Source organism: Solanum stenotomum, chromosome 1 (assembly GCF_019186545.1).
Source record: "Solanum stenotomum isolate F172 chromosome 1, ASM1918654v1, whole genome shotgun sequence".
Lineage (NCBI taxonomy): Eukaryota > Viridiplantae > Streptophyta > Magnoliopsida > Solanales > Solanaceae > Solanum > Solanum stenotomum.
The window spans coordinates 95,084,302-95,100,832 of NC_064282.1; the positions used below are offsets into that span (position 1 = coordinate 95,084,302).

Genomic DNA, 16,531 nt, shown 5'->3' on the forward strand with positions numbered 1-16,531 from the left:
ATCTCGAGAGTGATCGAATGATCCTGAAGAGGTCAATGCACTACGACAACTTTTGCCTGAATCTTGAACAGATTGGTCATTGGATTTTGCAGGGCGGCCATCACCGTGTTTTCTCATGGTAGATTTGGATGAACTCCCTGATCGCATAATACTCCGTGTCCTAGTACTTTGACTAGGAGTTGCAAAGCNAAAGTTTAGGGTTTTGCTACACACAAAGAAAGGGCTATTTGCTCCTCTGTACAGTATTGTCTTGTTACTTTTGTTTTCTTGTTCATCCGGGGGTGGGTGGATTTTTGATTAAGTGGCGTAGATTGTAATAGTAGTAAAGTACATGTTAGGAGAAGTAATTATTTTATGGAAACTGATACTAATTTTATGTAATTTTTTGTTATTTATTTGATTGCTTTTTACCTACTTTTGGCCGTGACTTGCTCTGTATATTCATTGCAGAGAGAGAGAGAGACATTGGAGGGAAAATGTGAGTGAACAGAGGAAAGTGGGGTAGGGGGAGAGTGGAGACCACGTTAGTTGCTTTGGTGGTTTAAGGTGTGTGTATGGGGTGGGTGTGTGGGGGGAGGGGGGGTATGGTATGTTACTAGACGTTTGGCCATGTGAAAGACACATATTGAGATAGAAGGTTAAGGTTTGTTACGAGACGTTTAATATTATAGTGTTGTTTTGTCTCGAGGGAGTTATGTATGTATATTGAGATAGAGGGTTAAGGCTTTTTTACGAGACATCTAGTAATATAGTGTTCGTTTTGTCTAGAGGGATATATTTGTCATTGTCGTTGATTGTGGTGTCCGAGTAGATGGGAAGATCGTGGTGTCCGAATAAAAGGAAAGAATTACTTAGTGTTTATTGTATCCATTGAATTTTGAACTCAAGACATCGAAATTTTCAACTATTTCATTGACCACTAAATCACATCACTGGGTGTCATTATACTAGTATTATTGTAGTGTTTGTGTTGATATTTCGATTATTTTACCATTATGTTGTTACTTGCTATGTTTTTGACAATGTCTCAGTCTTCTATGTACCTGCCACTTGAATTTGTTACACTTGAGCAGATGATTTTTCGAAAACAGTCTTTATATCTTCATGAGGTAGTAATCAGGTTTGCTTACATTCAATCCTTCTTAGACCTCACTTGTGAAATTCCACAGAATATGTTATACTGTTATTGTATGTCGAGTGACGAGTAGTGAGTTTCACTTGCTCTGGTATAGTAAGCCTAGTTCATTTTCCTAAAGTTAATAAGGTCTTATGTTTATCCGTTTCATTTTTACAATTTAAAATTATTTTGATATTTGCTAAACCCAAATTGAAATACCCTCTATTATACATTATATTAAACTTCATTAGTCTTGAAGAGAAAATATAAAGACGATTTGTGAATGAGAATGATCAACAAAGTATAAAGAATGATAAAATTAAAATATTTTTATTATAAAAAAAGAAAGTTTTTTTTTTACCATTTTCCTTTAAAGAATTTAATACTATTGGAGTAAATAGTGTGAGGTGGGGTGGGGTGGGGGACCCTATGGTCCACAAAGTGGAACTGACATTGACTGCTGTTTGGCATCTGACTCATGGTTTATTCTTTGTGGTATGTTTTCCTCTCAAATCCAACTCAAATGAGCAATTAATTTATGATGTGCATTACGGGTCTCCGTCGACGTATCTGCTTTATTAAAGATATTTTTAAAGAAAAATATTTAAAAATTATTTTTTAATTTAATTAGTGTACAATTTTTTGGAAATTATATGATTTGTGTTAGTTAATCTTTAGTTTAAAATTCATATTCTTTAGTTATAGTTTTATTATTTTGAATGACAGTAATATTTATATATATTTTATAACTATTTTGAGTAAAAAATTAACTATCAATGACCAAAAATACATTAATTAAACATCTTGATGAACCTCATCACATTAGATTTGCGCAAAAATGAAAAAGAAATGATCTACTACTACATAAATATGTATAATGTATTTTAGAGTAAAAATAGTTATTTTTTCATTAGGTGTCCAACATACGTTATTGGACTTTATTTTGAATTTACATCTTGTAGGATCATGATGTTTTTTATATTTCGAAGCTCAAACCCAAAATCTCTAATTAAGAAAGGAACATCTATCCACCATATTACATTAATAGTGTGTGAATTATAAGACTGTTGCTTCTAGATATAAATGTTGTTTTAAAAAACTAGTACTATAAAATTAGATTTATGTTTTATTGATTTTTTATAATAATATGACTCTCTCCGTTCATTTTTACTTGTCATTTATTTTTAAAACATATTTTCATTTTACTTGTCACTTTTAACAATAATAATACTATAGTATAGTAATATCAATAATTATTTTCTTAATGGATATATCAAGCCGGATAGTGACAAATAAAAATGCACAGAAGTAGTATTTATAAATATTAATTGATCCACTTGTGCTTTGGTTGTTACTCTTGCTCAATTAATTACGCATTTAGTAGATCATTTATGTCCATTTTGACTAATTAAATGTCATAAAGTCGTTATCCACTTAAGTTTATTTGAAAAGTTTGAAGGGTTGATTCTTCCTTAAATCTTAAAACCCATTCCCCTTTTTTTAATAAATATTTTAGAGTCTTGTCTGGCATTGCTAGTCAAACTGCTTAATTTAGAAGCGTTTTTTTAAATTAATTTTTCAAAATAGTGTTTTTAAAATAAAAAATAAAAAATTGTTTAGCTAAGTCATTTGAAAAGTACTTTTGATAAATAAATCATGTTTGACTAATCTTTTTCAAGAGTCAAATTATGAAAAAAGACAAACTTCAATGTACTTTTAATATCAAAATTATTTTATAGAGAAACTATTTTAAATATCCATTATAAAAATTTTAATTAATTTTTTTTATTACATTAAAATATACATATTCATATTTTCAATCAATATTTTATCCTTTTTTGGGAGGGCTATAATCTTTAATTGCTGTTTTTTTTTAATCTAATCTTGCAAAAATATTGTTGAAACTATTTTTTCCTGTCCAAAGTTTGATTTGGTGTGTTAAAAGATCAATTCTATGCTTATCCATGTATTGTTAACAAGGCACACAAGCTATGGCACAAAAACCTCATACATTTGTTCTACAACTAACATAAGAGAGAAACTAATGTCGTGGTCGAGTTCATGGCTGAATGGTTAACGCGCTCTAGAGCAGTTAGAAAGAGATTCTTTAACCAAAAACAATTCAATTTAGAACACTTGAGGCAGCACTTCAACCATCAGTTTTCCTTTTCTTCTTTGATTTTTGATCTCGAGAGTGCTCGAAGGACCCTGAAGAGGTCAATGCACTACGACCACTTCTGCCTGAATCTTGAACAGATTGATCATTGGATTTTGCAGGGCGGCCATCACCGTGTTTTCTCATGGTAGATTTGGATGAACTCCCTGATCGCATAATACTCCGTGTCCTAGTACTTTGACTAGGAGTTGCAAAGCGACGAGAAGAATTGGTCAATGTAGTACCAGATGATCTCTGAGCCATTATCTGCTTCAAGTTTATACTGTTCTGTTTTAGCTCACTTGGTTCCGGATAGTGGATAAGGGAAACACACCGTGAAATTTTACCAGCTGCCAAAACATGCAAAAGCATCATAATTGGTGCAACAAACCATCTCACATGGTGTTCACTGCTCAACAATTATAACAGTGAGGGAGAAAGAGTTGAATCTCAAAGAAAAAGGATCATAGTATAGTTTCGTAAACAGGATAGTCTTCGTGCAAAAAGCAAAACAAAACATTATGCTTAAACATCAGAGAGAGTCTTGAAGAAGTGGACACTAATTGACATATGATTATACTGTTTGAACGCAGTCCACGCTCGACTCTGTGTGTGCTCTCTCAAGAACAATTTCCTTGACAAATAAAAGCTGGTGTCATAGGTACAATCTAGGCGCAAATATCTTATAGTTGACTTGTAAAGTTCTTTATATTGCTCACTAGAACAATTTGAAAACAGATCACTGTCAAAATCTGTTCAAACGCCTTAATTTTGTGCTTGAATGGGAAATTAGCAGCATTTGGATCATATAGAGGTTTACGTTAAGGAATAACAATAAGTTCTACCAAAAATATAAACAGAAGAGCATTAGTAGTTGGATTATGTGCAAGTTCCGCACAACTAAGAGAGAGCGGTAAAATTTCAATATGCAAACAAAACGAGCATGTCATATGTGGACATAGTAGATTAAATTGAAATCATCAAAGATATTGAGTCACATTAGCTTCAGTACTCACATGACAACAATGCATGGTACAAACATAATGGTTTGTAAAGCAAGATTATGAAGCATTCAGAATTGCGTATTTTGAGTGTTGCAAGATCATGAATGAATAAGCAGACAAATGGATAGCAAAATGCAAAGGAACTAAGAGTTACCAATTTTTGGCTCAGACTCAGAAGATAGAAAGACCACTGCATCTGGGTCTTGTGCTCTACAACTGACCACTTCATATGATTTACCTGTTATAAAAGCAACAATTGAGCAAGACGTTAAGAAATTAAAAGCATCTTTCGTTATATTTTAAAAAGCCTGCTATGAAAACTAGATCTGCTGAGGTGGGGCACAAAACTCAATCAGATGTAAATGTTTTTCTTCAGACTATACTTGCCAGATGAATCCTCAAAGCTGCCCATATGCCCATCATGATGGAGCTTCAACGAAACTTCTTGCCCATCAAGACCTGGATGCTGGAGTAGCAAATTGGAAATGTCAAAACTCAGAACCGTAAGTGACAAGGTCTAAAATATATATTTACAACCTCAAGTACACAATCATTCTCATTCCGTACAAAATCATAGTAAATCTCATAAGTAAACTCTCTCTTTTTTAGAAACTAGGAAAGGATGGTTAAATTTTTACATTGCTTGTCCCATAAAAGGAAATAAAGAGAGACAGAAAATCTGTTCACTTAGAGACCATGGCATCTGATTTTCTACCCTGAAATCTCCTATTTGCTCCCTGCATTTATGAAGGAAGAGAAAAACTGTCTCACTTTCGTTGTCATTTTGTATTCCTTTCCCTTTCTCACTTTCCAAACAAAACATCAATTCAAGGATTATAAAATTATCCTCTAGAAGAGAAGATGCACAAATGCCCTAGTGGGGAGTGAGAGGTTGGCTATAGTGGATGTAAGGAGAGGTAGAGGCAAAGAAGATGCATATGCCCCAGTGAGGAGTGAGAGGTTGGCTATAGTGGATGTTAGGAGAGGTAGGCTGAAGAAGTCTTGGGGAGCGGTAGTTAGACAAGACATGGACCAGATGTAACTTACCGAGGACATGACCCTAGATAGGAAAATATGGAGGTAGAGTAAAAGATTAATTGGTCGAGCTTTGTCTAGTTCCATTTCTAGTATTGTTATTATTACTCTCTTATTCTTCAATTTAGTATTACCTGATGTTTCATTTTCTTCGCTAATCGTAGTATTTTGGTGTTGCTAGTGTTCTCTTCTTCATTGTTTTCCGCATCACTTCTTTGCGATTGTATTTGCTTTACATACTTTTTTTTATACGCTTTACTTGAGTCGAGAATCTATCGGAAGTAAGGTTGCGTCCACACCACCCTCCTCATTTAAACCACTAGTGGAATTGCATGAGGTATGTTGTTGTATGATGAAAGAAATTCGTATTTTCTTTGAGTATGTAAATAAGAAATCATAGATAAAGAAAAGGAGAGACAATAATGTACATCACACTATGATAATGTGAGAATGTTCTTTAGAATATGAAAATGTGAGAAAAAATCCCAAAAGAATATCATCTTTTGTACACTAACATGCATAGATGTTGAAAGGAACTTGTTCCGATATTATTTTCAATTGTCACTCGAATGATTGGGGAAAAAAGAATGCACCTTATTGCATCCAAAAAGTGGAAGAACAATAAATTCTCATGAATCTTACTTGATTAAAGGGCCACTGTATAAGCCAGAGCTTAGTTGAGTCTGCAATGTTAAGAGTGACAAGTGAATCCCTTTTGACCTCCTCAAATTCTGGGGGTGGTTTGTAGCTCAGTTCATTCAGAGCATCCATAATGATAGAATGTAATCAATAAGAGCACTTAAAATGGCAGACAAAACAGCTCCTGAACGAAAGGTTTACACAGAAAAGCATGAACAACGTAAGCTAACTCGAAATTTGAAAATCTTTGGAGAGTTAATAGACCTTTGACCAACAATAACAACAATAAAGCCAGTGAAATCACACAAAGTGGGGTTTGAGGAGGGTAGAGTGTAAGCAAACCTTACCATTATCGATTGTTTCTGAATGACCTTCCGCTCAAGCAAATCAAAACAGTAATTAAAAGAACTAATAGCAAAGTAGTGTGGAGCATACATGCAAGACCATAACATTAACAACAAGTTGCAGTCAATTAAACATAGTAAAATATAGATATAGATGATAATCATAAATCCAAATCCCATTAGCTGAATATATCAGCAAGCAAACTCAGTTATAAAATCTTTTTTAAGTCATGATCAACTAAAACTTGCTTCTAATCTAATGCTAAGGGAGATTCAATGTCAATCGAATGCCTAATAAATCCTTGTTCCAATAAACTTTATGATAGGTTCGTGCTAACATTAAAGCAACAAATAGAGGATTAGAGAAAATCGTAAATTAATTACTAATCTGTGTGTCTTACTCCTAATCAGATGCAACAAATGTGTATTAAAATTAGAAAATGAGAAAATATTCCTTACCTTTGAGATTGCAGAATGGACAACCAAACAAAAACTTCACATTAATCAGCAAATAAGTATTATCATTGAAGTTATCTCACTGAGATTTCAAGTAACAACAAGTTTACAATGTTCAATCAGCAAACATTAATCTTTTTCAATGGAATTATTATTCAAGTCTAGATTTAATCCTACAAAATAAGTTCTCACGGTGCTGAAATAACCGGAGAATGGACTTAGCATTTTCGAAAATTAAAAAACCTTACCTCCGACGTGTGGTGCCGCTGCGACTTCCGATGCCGCTGCGAGGTGAGAGAGGGGCGGCGCTGCTCGATGTGGTGCGGCGTGGTGAGAGAATTTGTTGTAATAGCTCTTATATCAGTGTTGTACCACAAGAGAAAAATAATGATTAATAGAAATATTTTAAAAAGACAGATCTTCGGAGGTTGATTTTATTAAAATTAATTAGGAAAAATAAAATATATCAATCTTCGAATGTTGGTATCACATGAAATTTTAATAGAAAACAAATTAACCATGTTAAATTAAATAATATTGATATCACAGAGGTCAGTATTTTATATATACTTTATTTATTTTTACATAAAATCGTCTTTCAAAGCACGATTTATTTAAAGTTAGTTGAAAATATTGTTTTGATTAGTTTTCTGTAATATTTAGATTAGAAAAGATTAAATTTTATTCTTTTACTAATGTATTATCAACCACTGGATGTTGGCTTTAATAAAACTAATTGAATAAAAATAAAGACATCGACACGGGTAGTCATTATATAAATATTTTAATGAAAATTAATTTCATTATGTAAAATTTGATTTTATCGATTTTCAGAAGTCGGTATTATGATTTCTTTTGTTTTTTATTTTTCACATAACCGTCCTCCGAAGGACGATTTAATTAAATTTAATTTTTTTCGTTTATTCATATTTAATTGAGACAAAATGAAATATTATTATTTATTTATTGATTCAATACCGACTACAAGAGATCGGTATTTTTTGTATTTATTTTTCTTGGGAAAATTTTTGACCTCCGGAAGTCGATAAATGGTTTTTCCGCAATTTTTTTGTATAAAAATCGACTTCAGAGAGTCAGTTTTCTTAATATATATTTTTTTAAGAATACCAACCTCCATTAGTGACTTTTAAAATTATCATTTTTTACATTTGAGCAAAGTAGCTAAAATGGAGGCTCACGTTCCGATATTGTGTGATAAGGACGGTTCACTAAAGCTTATATGTAAATTCTACATAGCGATGGTCATGCTATACTTTATTGTATGGGGCAAAATGTTGGTAAGTCAAGAACACACACGTTAAGAAGATAATATTCATGACAATGATGATACTCAGAAAGATGTGTGAGTATACTGGGAGAGATGAGATTAGAAATGATTTTATACATGACAAGGTTGACCTCTGTAGCGGATAAGATCAGGAAAGCGAACTGAGATGATTAGGACATGCAAAGAAAATATGTGAAAATGCACTAGTTAGGACGTGTGAGAGGGTGTCTATAGCAGATTATAAGACATGTAACCGAAGAAGGTCTCAGTGAGATGTGATTAGATAGAATATGACATTTCTTTAGTTTACGAAAGACATAATCCTAAATTGAAAGTTTTGAAGGTCAAGAATCAGGATAGAAGGATAGTAATTAGAAACGTAAATATGGAAGTAATAACCATATAGAGCAATGGGAAGATCCTCTTCAGTCTTAAAGCCCAAAGGTCACATTTTTAATATATCACAAAGTTAGGTATATATAAAAAGAATTACTAACAAACACAATTTGAGTTGATAATCCAGAAGGTAATTAATTATTAATTAGAAAAGAAACTTTTAAAATCCTACTTTTAAATTGCAAGAAACATAGATACATATACCCTCTAAAGTCCTCACATCATATCTCGATTAAAGAAAAGTGAGGTTCGGTTTACTAGTTAAGCACCTACATCATCAATTGATAAGTTGTAGATTTAAGTCACGTTAAAAAATAAATAAAAATACTATTGATCTTCCTGATGGAATGAGTCGTGTCCGGATCAAATCATCCTTTAACCAAATTGTATTTTTCAACTTACCTATAGATTCTAAAACCTTATCCTTCTTTTAACCATGTAACAATTTGGTCTTTAATTTCATCACAACAAATAATCTATTGTCTTTTAATTTTTTGCATACATTTTTTCATTGATGATGAAATTAATTACTTTATGCTACAAATGAATCCCTTCTTTTTCTTGGATTCATTGTTGCTGCCTCTGGATTTCCTTTCTTCATCATTGCTACAAACTCATCATAATTGATCCGACCATCCTAAAAAATAAAAATACATTATGATCAATAAATCGCGAAATTAATTAATAATTGTGAAATTGATTACGTATATAATTTGTTGTTTAATTTTGACTTACATGATCAGTGTCAACTTCATTAATGATTTCCCTCAAATCATTTTCATCATCCATACCAAATTCTCTAAGAGCTTGCTCTAACTCTTCTCTTGATATATATCTAAGGAAAAAAATAACAGTCGTGATTGAGAATACGCCGAATTTCAAAATTCAAGTAAAAGACGACCCATTGCACTAAGCATCTGCATTCATGCAAGGTATGGAGAATAGTCGCATGCACCCCAAGGGGTGTAATACAGACAACCTATGATGATACAAATATCAATGACTGATTTCACAACTAGAACTCACTAAGGGGTATGATACAAACAATCTATGTTGATATATACAAGTATCAGTGACTGATCTCAGAGCTCGAACTCATAAGGGGTGTGATGCAGATAGCCTATGCTGATACAAGTATCAGTGACTGATTTTATAGCTCGAACTCATAAGGGGTGTGATGCAGACAATCTATGTTAAACAAATATCAGTGACTACAACTCGAACTCATAAGGGGTGTGATGCAGACAACCTATGTTGATACATGTATCAATGATTGTTTTTATAACTCGAACTCATAAGGGGTGTGATGCAGACAACCTATGTTGATACATGTATCAATGACGGTTTTATAACTCGAACCCATAAGGGGTGTGATGCAGACAACCTATGTTGATACAAGTATCAGTGATTGATTTTACAGCTCGAACTCATAAGGGGTGTGATGCAGACAACCTATGCTGAGTATCAGTGACTAATTTTACAGCTTGAACTCATAAGGGGTGTGATGCAGACAATCTATGTTGATACAAGTATCAATGACTGATTTCACAGCTCGAACTCATAAGGGGTGTGATGCAAACAACCTATGCTAATACAACTATCAATGACCGATTTCACAGCTCGAACTCATGAAATATAGATGAATAAAATAAAATAATCACATCTAGCTATAACAAAACTTACCCACTATGATCCTTATCAAAATATTGGAATGCAGTGTAAAGATGTTCTTCTCTATCCATTTTGTTCATGTGCACTGTTGCTGTGATGAACTCTTCATAGTCTATTGTCCCATTTCCATCAGCATCCGCCTAAATTTTGTTTTCCAATATATAAAAAAAGGTAATTAATTAGCATTAGAATTAAAAATAATAATACTATGTTGAGGTAATATTTTAGGTTTAAAAAATTTAAAGAAAAAATCATTATTGAATATGTGCATACTATTTCAAACAAAGTTTATAAACACATCGAAGATAGTTGAAGTTAGCTATATATATCATTAATATTCATTAAAATTCAAAATAAATAAGAAAGAAGGACATTGGGGCAACTTTATTGAATAACTCAAAAAAGCTTGTTTTTTCTCATAAAAAATAATTATATTAGCTGAGCAGATTAGAGTGAATGAATACGAATGATAAAACTTACGGCTTCCATTAATTGTTTAATCTCATAATCAGATAATTTAGTCCCTTGTTTGGCTAATCCTTGTTTTAATTCCTCAAGTGTTATTGTTCCACTATTATCAGTATCCATATTTTTGAACATTTGCTTCAATCCCATAATTTCTTCTTCTGATAGACATCCTGCAATAACCTAAAAAAAAAAACTCAAAGTAATTAATTTAGTCTACTTTTGAAAATACTCAACATAATATCTGACGGATAAATTTTGTAGTTAAACAGTAAAATACAACATTACCCGAAGAGCAACTTTCTTGAATTTGTTCATAGCTCTAAATTGTTTGAGCCTATGTAATACAGCATTATCAAGAGGTGTGTCTGGTGCTTCTCCATCCTCTTTGATCCATGAATGATCTTAATATATATACAACAATTTGTTAGACAACATGAGGTTTTTAAAAATCTTAAAATGAATATTATTATTATTATTATTATTATTATTATTTTATATATATAAAAATAAAGAATCTTAAGCATTTTTATGAATGATTTAAGGCTATTAAATATTGAAGTATTTTTTAAGGGGCGTGCAAAAACTTTAAAACCAAATAATATTAGTTGAATAAACATTTTTTTGTTATTCATTTGGTGTTTGATATTCCTCCTTGAGGCCTAACTAAAAAGAGGATAAATCACTCCTACCAAAGATGACTTTATTTTAAGGGCTTGAACCTATAGTCTCTAGTTAAGGATAAAAGAGCATTTATCATCTCGACCACCACAATCTTGATTGGAGTATATAAATATAAAAAAAATGTGTATTGATTATGTATCTTTGTAGTTAAATATACAAAAGTTATATATATACTTGCTGACTATTTTGTAAACTAGACCACTCAAAGATATAAGACTGTAATTATCCCTAGAAGTAATAAGTAGTGTGATCACTTCTACCAAAGATGACTTTACTATAAGGGTTTGAACCTATAGTCTCTAGTACGGATAAAAGAGCATTTATCACTCTTGGCTGGTATATAAATATACAATTTTTTTGTATTGGCTATGTATCTTTGTAGTTAAATATACAAAAGCTATATATATATATATGCTTGCTGACTATTTTGTAAACTAGATCACTCAAAGATATTGAAATGTTACCCCAGTAACAAGTAGTGCGATCCCTCTCCATAAATCAAGGGGAAAAGGTAAAAAATATACCCTTTTACTTTAGTCTATCAGCTATGTTTAGATATCCCTAATTATATTTTAAGGTCAAATATACCCCTATCTTTACTAAAGTTAACAAAATATCCTCTTTTTAACATTCGTTCACCGTGACAGTGAAAATACACATGACCTGATATTTGAATATGATAGATGCATGACTTACTACCTCAAAACATTTTAATTTTTATTATACTGAAAAGTAAGGGATTCTCAATTCCACAAATCCTCTCGGATAGGAATCTACTATAACCGACTCATCTATTTTTTCGAAACATAAAATTACTAGTAATTCAAAAGATGTAAAAAAAACTTACTTAGGACTTGCATAGCAGTTAACCTCTGCCTAGGGTCAACAGTTAACATCTTTCTGACTAGGTCTTTTGCTCCACTTGAAATTGAAGGCCATGGATCACTTGAGAAATCAACATGTCCACGTAATATTGCACTGAAAATTCCATTTTCATTTTCTGAAAAAATAAAAATAAAAATCAATTATTCAATGAATTTAACCTAGCTATTGTTATTTTTATTATATACAAGAACAATAATTTCCCATGTTAGAGGATTGATCCTATTCATTGCTAATCGTGCAGTTTTCTTTCAATGATAAGACTTTCGGGCAGTAAAAGTGTTAAGGTCTTTCACTTAACTTAAGGTTCTCTTGTCAGTAGGGGCGGAGCTATAACTATTCCAGAGTGTCCAACTGGACAACCCTCATCAATATATATATGTCAAAATTTTCATTTAAATGATATATATTTTAAGTTGGACACCCTTGACAAAAGCTACGTCTTTGACGCAGTAGTAATGGGTGTCCATTTGAATCAAAAGGCAATAGTAATGAGTGTCCATTTGAATCAAGAAGTTCCGAGTAATTTGAATCTCAATTAACACAATGTTTTTTGTTTGATTTTGACAACCACACCATTATTCTTGGATACCCTTGATAAAATTTCTGGCTCCGCCATTGCTTGTTTGTTGGAAAACCAGAGAATCTCCTAATTGTTCCAGAGCAACTAAAAAGAGATTCTTTGATCAGAAAGAATTCGGTTCAGATATAAGATACCTATCCAGAAGTTTTTACAACTCAATCACATTACTCAAAAATAGCTCGGTGCACTAAGTTGTATCTGTTGGACTAAGTCCTAAGTCATAAACGAAATAAGTGTTTCCACAACTCTACTTTGTTCACGGCCACATGTCTTCCTAAGGAATGAAAAATCTTTCTCATATTATATCAATTCGAATTTCATCTTTCGTTCGAGAATAAATCTCAATAATGTATATGACATTTGATCCAATAACACTATATTAGAATAATATAGCGTGAGGTTTGAAGAAGGGTCGGATTTTTCTCAATAATTAAATGTGTTTGTGTGAATTTTACCTGCCCAAAAAGGAGGAACTCCACAAAGAAGAATATATAACATAACACCAATACTCCATATATCAACCTCTGGTCCATATCTTCTTTTCAATACTTCAGGTGCAATATAATATGCACTACCTACAATATCCTTAAATACATCTCCTGCACAAAAAAACATATAATATAACCAAAATTTTCACATATATTTTTACAAGTTATCGAAAAATTGTTTAATAGCACTAATTATAAAGAACACTTGACTAAATTACCCTTTATAAATCTTTTAATGGAGTAATTATATGTTTTCTAAGAAAATAAATAGGTTTCTTACTTATTCTTTTATGTCTGATACGTAAGTAAAAAAATATTATTTTGAATGTATTTGTATATAATCTAGATTCTAGACAAATACTATAGAAGGTGAGACAGAGATAAATGGGTGGGGTGGTGGGGAATGGGGATACAGGGGGTGGGGGTGAACATGAGTTATGTTGGAGGGTGGGGAGAACACAATCAATGTGGAATGTTATTTGTAAAACTTGTTTTCCATACTTTCACTGGGAGAGTCATTTTTTTCTAGAGAAATTGTTTTCTTATGTCAAAAAATGTTATCCTGAATGTATTTTGTATATAATCTAGACAAATACTATAGAAAGGTGAGGCAGAGATAGAGGCGGACGTGGGATGGTGGGGATACGAGGGTGGGTTTGAACATGAGCTGTGTTGGAGGGTGGAGAGAACACAATCAATATGAAATGATCTTTGTGGAACTTGTTTTCCATACTTCCACTGGTAGAGTCATTTATTCGTCATCTTTAAGAAACTAAACATGAGAAAATTGAAAAATGTATTCCTCTCTATCGAACACACTCTATATTATGCCTTGTTGGAGTAAATACTAAATAGGGTAGAATTGCATAAAAAAGAAAACCCTAAATTTTTTCTTAAACTTTCTAGTATGACAAATATTTTGAAACAAAATACATTTTTCCTTGAAATCATATCGCACCTAAGGTCCAACCAATCATAATTTTGACTATAAAGTGACAGATAAAAATAATAATTGGTACGTACCTTGCTTATAAAAGACGGAAAGACCAAAATCCGTAGCCTTAAGAGGTGCATTCTCATCTTTACTAAGAAGTAAAAAATTTTCAGGCTTAAGATCTCTATGAATAACTCCCATAGAATGACAAGTATGAACAATTTGAACAATTGTTCTTAACAATGAAGCTGCAGCGCGTTCTGTATAATGTCCTTTCGCGATAATTCTATCGAAAAGTTCACCACCAGCACATAATTCCATGACCAAATGTACAGAATGTTTGTCTTCATAAGCTCCTTTGAGTTGTACAATGTTTTCTTGACCTGTTAAATGATGCATTATTTGTACTTCTCTTCTAACATCTTCAATATCTTCTTTGTTAACTAGTTTCCTCTTAGCTATTGTTTTGCATGCAAATTGTTCACTTGTTTGTTTTTGTGTACATAAATGTGTTACACCAAATTGTCCTCTACCAAGTTCTTTTCCTATAGTATATGTTGTTCTAACATCTTCCATTGGTCTACCTAGTACTAGTCCTATTGGTGATTGTTTTGATGGTTTTGATGATGGACTAGGAGATGTTGTTTTTGTTGGTGTTGTTGAACCTTGATCAAGATTATTATTATTATTATTATTTTTATGTGTAGATGAATTGTTTTCTACACTTTTAGGGTTGTTGCTTTCATTGTTGTTGTTGGTTGTTTCATTTGGTTCTTCTTCTCCACTAGAGCAACAATTCCCCATTTTTTATTTGGGGATAAAAAAAAATGGGAAGTAATTATGAAGGTGAATAATTAGGGAGAGATTACGTAAGGATAACAATGATTACGCCACAATCTGAAATAGGAATGAAGGAGATTTGAATGAAAAGAAATGAAGGTGAGGAAATTATTACACAATAATGTGGAGAGATTCAACAATGACGTAACGATAATAGTTATATTACGCCTTAATCTCAAAAAAAGAGAAGGAAATTAGAACAAACTTTTAAATGCAAAGAAATGAAGGTGAGGAAATTACATAATAAATGTAACGATAACAATTATTATGCCTCAATCTCTAAAGGAGAGAAGGAGATTATAGGAAACCTAAATGTAACAACGACGTAAGCTAAGGATTAACAACAATTATTATGCCTTAATCTCAAACAGGGAGAAGGAGATTACAACAAACCTAAATGCAAAGAAATGAAGGTGAAGAAACTACACAATAATGGGGAGAGATTTAACAACGACGTAAGGACAACAATTATTACGCCTCAATCTCAAACAGAGAGAAGGAAATTAGCACAAACTTAAATGCAAAGAAATGAAGGTGAAAAAACTACACAATAATTGAGAGAGATTCAACAATACCGTAACGATAACAATTATTACGCCTGAATCTCAGATACAGAAAATTAATTAGAAAAACAAAAAAATGTATTAGAATCAAATGAGTGAAAAATTAGGGGGTGAAGAAAAGAAATAATTATTGTTTAAAGAGAGAGTATTCATTATGAATTGTATAGTATTGTTTAATGCAAGAGGAAGTTTAGATTCAATGTTGGAACATGAAGGTTACTTAAGATTGATTGTGAGAAATTGTAGGAAGAAAAAATAATGCTTTTTATTCTTTTCAACTTTTTGTTTTTTCTTTCTTTTATTTTTAAAATTAAATAAATTTCCTAGTGTTCCTAATTTGTTTTTTTAAAGAGATGAAAAAAAAAATGTTTGTAATATGGAAGGTTTAGAGTGCTTTTCGAAAGTACTATTTTTAGTAAATAATAATTTTATAAGTTTATTGTTTATAGTAAGTATAAAGTTTAATAAACGCGTACCCGAAGTTTTTTTTACTTTAGAAATTTAGGCAGAAGGACTATTAAGTTTTTTTAAAAGTTATAGTTTTATTTTCTAGTTATGCTAAAAAATTGTCAAATATCTATCAAAGCTACATTTTAGAAAGCATACCTTAGTTATTTGTGCAACTTGTTTTCCATACAAGAGCATATGTACAATTTATACTAACAGACATATACGTGTCATAATTTTATTCATTGACCTGATATTTATTAAATATCGGATCGATGGATAAAATTGCGTCATGTGTCCCTCTTTAGTCTTCCGTTAGAGTGAAGGGCATATATGTTCTAGTTTTTGGATGGCAGGGGCACCAATGTCTCAAAAGTATGACGGAGGGTATCTGCATACTATTTACGATAGTTTGAAATATATTTATTCTTTTCCCCAAATGTATATACATATCATTTATAATAATTAGGAGATATATTTGTTTTTTTACTGCTTATTAATTATCTAATTAGTGTGCGGTGAGTAAGAATAAATTTGAAT

The 16,531-nt window shown here is 31.8% G+C and overlaps 1 protein-coding gene across 3 annotated transcripts; it reads right to left on the reverse strand.

Moving 5' to 3' along the window:
- Nucleotides 1–3,542: 3,542 nt before the first annotated feature.
- LOC125849252 (calcium-dependent protein kinase 17-like) lies at nt 3,543–14,945 on the reverse strand. 3 transcript variants are annotated; one of them, XM_049529309.1, is made up of 10 exons: nt 14,231–14,945; nt 13,175–13,318; nt 12,102–12,254; nt 10,859–10,974; nt 10,586–10,753; nt 10,118–10,245; nt 9,170–9,269; nt 8,937–9,071; nt 4,431–4,514; nt 3,543–3,681 (listed from the first exon to the last, which is right to left on the reverse strand). In XM_049529309.1, exons 1-8 carry the CDS (start codon nt 14,943–14,945, stop codon nt 8,967–8,969), a joined length of 1,629 nt encoding a protein of 542 aa, XP_049385266.1. In that variant the 3' UTR covers nt 3,543–3,681; nt 4,431–4,514; nt 8,937–8,966. The 3 variants fall into 3 exon arrangements, with proteins under 3 accessions (XP_049385266.1, XP_049385259.1, XP_049385274.1); XM_049529302.1 differs by having other exon boundaries at nt 3,590–3,622; nt 8,966–9,071; XM_049529317.1 differs by having other exon boundaries at nt 3,590–3,622.
- Between the last annotated feature and the right edge of the window lie 1,586 nt (nt 14,946–16,531).

What these genes read in the sequence shown, in the direction of transcription:
- LOC125849252 (XM_049529309.1), bottom strand. Translation starts at nt 14,945, where the DNA reads ATGGGGAATTGTTGCTCTAGTGGAGAAGAAGAACCAAATGAAACAACC. An exon ending in TTCCGTCTTTTATAAGCAAG is followed by an intron (nt 13,319 to 14,230) that starts GTACGTACCAAT and finishes TTTTTTGTGCAG; the next exon opens with GAGATGTATTTAAGGATATT. An exon ending in TTAAACAATTAATGGAAGCC is followed by an intron (nt 10,246 to 10,585) that starts GTAAGTTTTATC and finishes AACAAAATTTAG; the next exon opens with GCGGATGCTGATGGAAATGG.